At 56.3% G+C, this 6580-nt stretch overlaps 2 protein-coding genes across 2 annotated transcripts; one reads left to right on the forward strand and one right to left on the reverse strand.

Annotated features, from left to right (window-relative positions):
• Nucleotides 1–2169: 2169 nt before the first annotated feature.
• Nucleotides 2170–4257, forward strand: GUITHDRAFT_118153 (hypothetical protein; the record flags this gene model as incomplete). The annotated part of the gene is made up of 3 exons (XM_005822586.1): nucleotides 2170–2224; nucleotides 2672–3526; nucleotides 3962–4257. The coding sequence occupies 3 exons, from the start codon at nucleotides 2170–2172 to the stop codon at nucleotides 4255–4257; spliced, it is 1206 nt and encodes a 401-aa protein (XP_005822643.1).
• Nucleotides 4258–4476: 219 nt separating this feature from the next.
• On the reverse strand, nucleotides 4477–5214 carry GUITHDRAFT_41972 (hypothetical protein; the record flags this gene model as incomplete). Its single annotated transcript, XM_005822587.1, has 1 exon — nucleotides 4477–5214. A coding segment is annotated over one exon (738 nt), but the record flags the coding sequence as incomplete, so codon positions are not given.
• Between the last annotated feature and the right edge of the window lie 1366 nt (nucleotides 5215–6580).

Here is a 6580-nt window from a genome sequence, read left to right on the forward strand (position 1 = left end):
GATTTCGCGGAGAGAGATTGAATTGTCTGTTGCATCCTGACGGTTGCTTCTTTATGGTTTGCCAGTGCAATGAAGCATGAAGCAAGCAAGGCTTTCGAGGGACGTACGGAGCGGAGAGCAAACGGCACGACAGGTAGAGGTCCGCAGTTGCTTGATCGTGAGAAACAAGACAATCAAAGTCGGTTTGCATGGAGTCATGACCGGTCACACACGAAGAAAAGGCAGGCAGATGTCGCAGGAAACGAGATCGAGATCGCGAGGGCATCCAAGTTAGTCGACCAGACAGCCAAAAGCTTGTCGTTGAGCAAGAGAGAGGCTGAGCTGAAGGAGGCTGAGGACACAGGAGACGAGATCGAGATCGCGAAGGCACGCAAGTTAGTCAACAAGGCATGGCTAAGCTTGTCGTTGCGCAAGAGAGAGGCTGAGCTGAAGGAGGCTGAGGACACAGGAGACGAGATCGAGATCGCGAAGGCACGAATCAGGGTCAGGGAGGCAGAGCTGGAGGAGGCTGAGGTCACAGGAGACGAGATCGAGATCCTCAAGGCACGAATCAGGGTCAGTGAGGCAGAGCTGGAGGAGGCTGAGGACACAGGAGACGAGATCGAGATCGCGAAGGCACGAATCAGGGTCAGGGAGGCAGAGCTGAAGGAGGCTGAGGACACAGGAGACGAGATCGAGATCGCGAAGGCACGAATCAGGGTCAGGGAGGCAGAGCTGAAGGAGGCTGAGGTCACAGGAGACGAGATCGAGATCCTCAAGACACGAATCAGGGTCAGTAAGGCAGAGCTGAAGAAGGCTGAGGACACAGGAGACAAGATCGAGATCCTCAAGGCACGAATCAGGGTCAGGGAGGCAGAGCTGAAGGAGGCTGAGGTCACAGGAGACGAGATCGAGATCCTCAAGGCACGAATCAGGGGCAGGGAGGCAGAGCTGAAGGAGGCTGAGGACACAGGAGACGAGATCGAGATCGCGAAGGCACGAATCAGGGTCAGGGAGGCAGAGCTGGAGGAGGCTGAGGACACAGGAGACGAGATCGAGATCCTCAAGGCACGAATCAGGGTCAGGGAGGCAGAGCTGAAGGAGGCTGAGGACACAGGAGACGAGATCGAGATCGCAAAGGCCCTTCTTGGCCTCAGGATGGCAGAGCTGGAGGAGGTTTGGCTGAGAGGAGACCAGATAAAGTTCGAAAGGGCAGTCGAGCTAGCCAGGCAGGCAAGCATAAGCTTGTCGTTGCTCAGGAGGACGGCAGAGCTGAAGGCTGAGGACACAGGAGACGAGATCAAGATCGCAGACGCCCTCTTTAGCGTCAGGGTCGCAGAGCTGAAGGAGGCTGAGGTCACAGGAGACGAGATCGAGATCGCGAGGGCATCCAAGTTAGTCAACCAGGCATGGCTAAGCTTGTCGTTGCGCAAGAGAGAGGCTTAGCTTGACAAGGCTCGAAGCACAGGAGACGAGATCGAGATCGCGAGGGCACGCGAGTCAGTCGATGAGGCAGAGCTATGCTACTTTGTGCGCAAGACGGGGGCAGAACCGGAGTAGGCTCAAGGCCCTGGAGACAAGATCAAGCTCAGGCCACCTATACATGAAGCTGACCACGGCTGACTCTCTATATCATGTATTTCCCACTTGACGTTGCATATGTGCAGCACCACCCCGTACACCCACATTCGCCTCCTCCCCTTCCACACTGTGGCTCTTCTATCTCGTGAATCCTCTTCCGCCTCCTCGCTGAGCTGCCTCTGGTAGAGGACCTCCATCTTCTCCCAGTCCGCCTCCCCTCCTCGCATCCTCGTTTTACCCAGGTTTCCATCGCCTCTGCCTGCGTCTCTGCTGAAGCCCTTCACGCTCCCCACGGGGTCTCCGTCCCTCTTTCCTCCCACCAGCCTGCACCACACCCGGTACGACTCCCTCCTTTCACACACCCCGCCGTCGGACCCCCTTATGTCGACTTGCGCTGCTTGTTACAGTGAGACAACTGCTTTCCAACATTTGCCGTGATTGTTTTCCTACTCAAACATTATGCGCATCGACAGCATCGTAGTGGGAGTGAAAGAACGCAACTTGGCACATCCACAGACGTATTGAGCTATTCTTCTCCTCCCATCACTTTGTGTATCCTTTGAGATTTTTGGTGACCATTTTCATACAGTCTTTGGTATCACTTAGATCATGTTGAAGTCCCGTCTCATGCTGTTGGACGAGCCAGCAAGATCAGCGGATACTAGTGACGAAAGATTTTCATGTGAACTCCCTATGAGGTGTTTACTGTCTGCAGCAATCTTGACGACGATGCCAAAGAAACAGCGAGCATTGCTTTCTCTGCTGTTCGTAATCCCTGGAAAGGATCTCGATTGTCATCGGAGCTCCTCGGAAGCTGTGCGTATTTGTTTCTGCCCTTGCGACTGTACATCCTCCCTCTCTTCCTTTGCATCTCCCTTTGGGATGCTCCTCTCTGCTACTTCGATAGCTTTCCTTCCTCCTCCTTCCTCCTCCTCCTCCTCCATCACCACCTCCTTCCTCCTCCTCCTCCTCCTCCCTCCTCCTCTTCCTTCTTCTTCTTCCTCCTGCTCCTGCTCCTGCTCTTCCTCCTTCCTCCTCTTCCTTCCTCCTCCTCCACCACTCCATGCTAATGTAAGCAGCCGTGGCAGCTCCTGATTGCTTTCACCGTCAGCCAAGTCTCCGTTCGTTTGTCTTCTCCTTGATGATAAGCTCCTGCAACTTTCTTCGGGCGGAGACGCTGTCTGTCCCCTATGCCGCGGCAAACTTTCAAAGGGCGACGTGTTCTCGGTAGAGCAAACGCGGGAGGCTCGACAGAACCTTGCTCGCAACGCATCCGGCGAGGACGAGGACGGGGAGAGGCAGACGGATCGGGTGCAAGCGGAAGAGGAGGAGCAGAGGCTGAGCCCCAAGATTCAAGCGCTTCTCGTCGATGAGCAGGAGGCTCAGCAGGCAGACAAGACAGTCAAATCCGTCGTGTCTTCCACCTTCCTCTCATGTTTGGATGAGACAGAAAGTGCCATGATCGCTGCTGCCATCCCCGTCTTTCGCATCGATGGCACGACGAGCATCCTCCAGCCCCGGCGGCTGATACAAGACTTTGACTCTCATCCTCAAGGCGCCCTTCTCCTCCTCAGCTCCAAGGTCAGAATCCTTTCCATCTCCTTCCCCCTGCTCCCCTCCCCTCGCTCTGACCTCCAGCTAGCTGGGAGGCGCGGGGCTCTCGCTCACCATGGCGTCGAGAGCTCACATGATGGAACCATGGTGGAACGCGGCAGTCGACGAGCCGCTCAGCAGGCGATGCATCGGCTCCACCGCATCGGGCAGACGCGCCCAGTCACCATCATCGGCTACAAGTGCCAAGGGACCGTTGAGCAGAAGATCATGGAGATGCAGGAGAAGAAAGATTGGCTGGGGAAGGCGGCGATGATGAGGATGGAAGCCGACGAGCTGCTGGAAATGCGCCTGCGGCTGTTCAGGACGCCCTTCCTGAGATCGAGTCAGGGATGTCGTGGGAGACGACTACTCGGTGGGAGACGACTACTCGGTGGGAGACGACTACTCGGTGGGAGACGACTACTCGGTGGGAGACGACTACTCGGTGGGAGACGAAAACTCGGATCTGATGTGAAATTTGTTCTTATGTTCATTTAACTTTGACCAGCCTCGGAAGTCCCTCGGCGTCGCCCACTTCTCCTCTTTCAAACTTGACTAGTAGTAATGCCAAGTTTGCCGCGGGGCGGCCGCTAGCGGGTTTCATCGTTTTCGTGCTCGCCGTCCTTCTCGCAGGAGCCTTGCGCTACAGATAAACGAGAAGCTTTACAGCAACAAACTTCAAGAAAGTCATATCTAGAGAGTTACAAAGTCAAGAGCTGAAGGTTCACACTCGGCAGTCTGAGGAGCACTGAGGCACCCCTCCCTGCTTACAGCTGCCCCATGATTCTTCACTTTGGTTGTCACTCAGAAACTAAAGTGATCAAGCTCTTCCGATTCGACATCTCTCCCAAGAACCTGGCCGATGCCCTCAAAGCTCACAACAAGGAGGCGAAAGCACAGGTGCAGCTTGTCGTATTGAATTCTTGTTTCTCGCATGAACACGCAAAGAAGCTAGCCGAAGTTGTTGACTTTGCTATTGGGCACGAGGATGAATTGGCGAATGACAGCACCATTGAGTTTTCGGGCATTTTCTATCAAAGTCTCTTCCAAGGATACACATTGTTGAACTCATTCGAGCTCGTGTCGACCTTGCTCGAGAGCTAGGACTCAAGGGTGATGGGGTGGACTTGGAGAGGATAAGGCCGGGGGTATAGGGGTATGGGACCGAATAGGATTACAGCATTTTGTTGGCTCAGTCTTTGACTACTCTATACCTAAACTTGTAAGATAATCTTTGACATCTGAGCCACGAGCTAACGCAGCGCACGACTGGCCGTTCTGGTCCTTCTCTCTCAGCAGCTCCTCCCCGCATCTCTCCGCAAAGTACCTGAGCACCTCCAAGTACCCTCTGTTACTCGCCTCATGTGCACAGGTGTTGCCGTCATTGTCCTTCTCCCTCAGTAGCCCCTCCCCGCATCTCTCCGCCAAGTACCGAAGTACCTCCAAATGCCCTCCCCTACTCGCATAGTGCGCGCACGTCTTGCCGTTATTGGACTTCTCTCTAAGAAGCTCCTCCCCGCATGTATCTGCAAGGTACTGTACAATCTCCAAGAACCCTCCTCTACTCGCCGCATTGACACATGTCCTGCCGTCATCGTCCTTCTCCCTCAGCAGCTCCTCCCCGCATGTCTCTGCCAAGTATCGAAGTCCCTCCAGCTGCCCTCCATTACCCGCATAATGCGCGCATGTCTGGCCAAGATCGTCCTTCTGCCTCAGCACCTCCTCCCCGCATGTCTCTACAGCATACCGCACTACCTCCAAGTGCCCTCTATAACTCGCCAAGTGCGCGCATGTTATTCCAGAGATGTCGGGTTGCTCCATTATGTGTTTCAGCTGCTCTTTCCCGCATTGTTCTTCTACCGTCTTCAGCACCTCCACATGCCCATACTCCCCCGCCCAGTGCACCATCGTCCTCCCTGCCTTGTCCTTCGCTCCTACCTCCGCTCCTGCCTCGATCAGCTCCCTCACGCTCCCCGCCCTCCCCAGCATCCCCGCTACATGCAGCCCTGTCCTTCCGTCCTCCGTCCGCTCGTCCATGTCGCATTCGCCCGCCTTCAGCAGCCCGATCAGCTCCCCTTGTCCTCGTACCACCGCCGTCACTGTCGGCGGCTCCCCGTGCTGGTCCGACCTTGACATCGACAAGCCGTACATCCCGCACAGCCTCTTGCTCTGCTCTCGTCTGCCGTCATCGCCTGCTGGAGTCCGCGAGCTGATGTCGTACATCAGACCTGCCATCGTCCTCCAGTACACTGACTGCATCGGCTCGCGTGCAAGGGCTTCACATTCCCAGTCTCCCTGAGTGTCTTCGATCCAGTGCCTGAGCTTGTTGATCGCCATGTCCTTGACTCGGTTCGACAGCTCGATCGCCTCCTTGTAGTTTGACTCGTCGTTGTACCAGCCCGACTCCCTCGCCCTGCTCGCCTCCACCAGCCCCCAGCACTCCTCCACGATCGATTGTACAAGATTTTGATGAAGGTTATTGATTGAGTCAGCCGGTGCTGTCCTAAGCCGCTCCTGGATCCTCCCCTCCCACCCCCTCACGTCTCGCTCTACCTCCCTGGCCAGGTTCTCCATCAGCCCTACGTACAGCTGCTTCCTCTTCCCCACAAAGTCCTCGATCGTCAAGCTCATCGTGTTCGCGTTGATCTTCAGCTCCAGCACCTTCACCCGCCTCCCCTCTACCTCCCTGTACCGCGGCGTCTTCACCACCTCCAGGTACGACAGCGGTGGATACAGCATCTCCCCCTCCCCCGGATACTGAGACACAAACGTCAAGCTCGCCCCCCGGTCGATCGCCCCGCAGCTGATCTCGAACACGATCGACTCTCCCTCCTCCCCGGCGTACTGCATCGCCGTCCTGACGTCTGTCGTCGTGCTCAGCAGCCCGTACTCGACTCCTCCGGACACCCCGAGCTTGTCCTCGTTGAGGAAGCTCTCCGGCAGCTTCAGGCCTTTCAGTCCAATCCACACTTGCCGATCATCGGGCAGAGGCGTGTGACGAGACAGCTTGACGATGCCGCTGACGATGCAGTGGATGGTCGTCGTGTACTTGTTGGGGAGCTTGTTGGAGTCTCGGAGGAGCTCTTTGGGAGCTCGAAGAACAGAGTTGTACTTGAAGTACATCGGCCCTGTCATAGCAAGCCTCTTGTCAGCCTTCTCACGCTCTCTTGCTCCTCTCTCCTCTCACATGCTCCTTCTCCCTCTCTCGCTATCTCTCTCTTACCTGTGTAGAGCTGCAGCGCGATCAGCTCCGCCTCCTGTAGCCCCGCCTTGATCGCCGTGTCCAGCCCCTTCAGCTCCTCCATCCCTCGGATCACCCGCGTCCCGTCCGACAGCCTCTGCCTCCTCTCCGGGTCTGTGACGTTGAGCCACTCCTCCTTGGCTGTCGTCGTGATGAACGCAGTTGCTCGTCGTGAATGCTTCCTCC

The sequence above is a fragment of the Guillardia theta genome (genome assembly GCF_000315625.1).
Source record: "Guillardia theta CCMP2712 unplaced genomic scaffold GUITHscaffold_122, whole genome shotgun sequence".
Lineage (NCBI taxonomy): Eukaryota > Cryptophyceae > Pyrenomonadales > Geminigeraceae > Guillardia > Guillardia theta.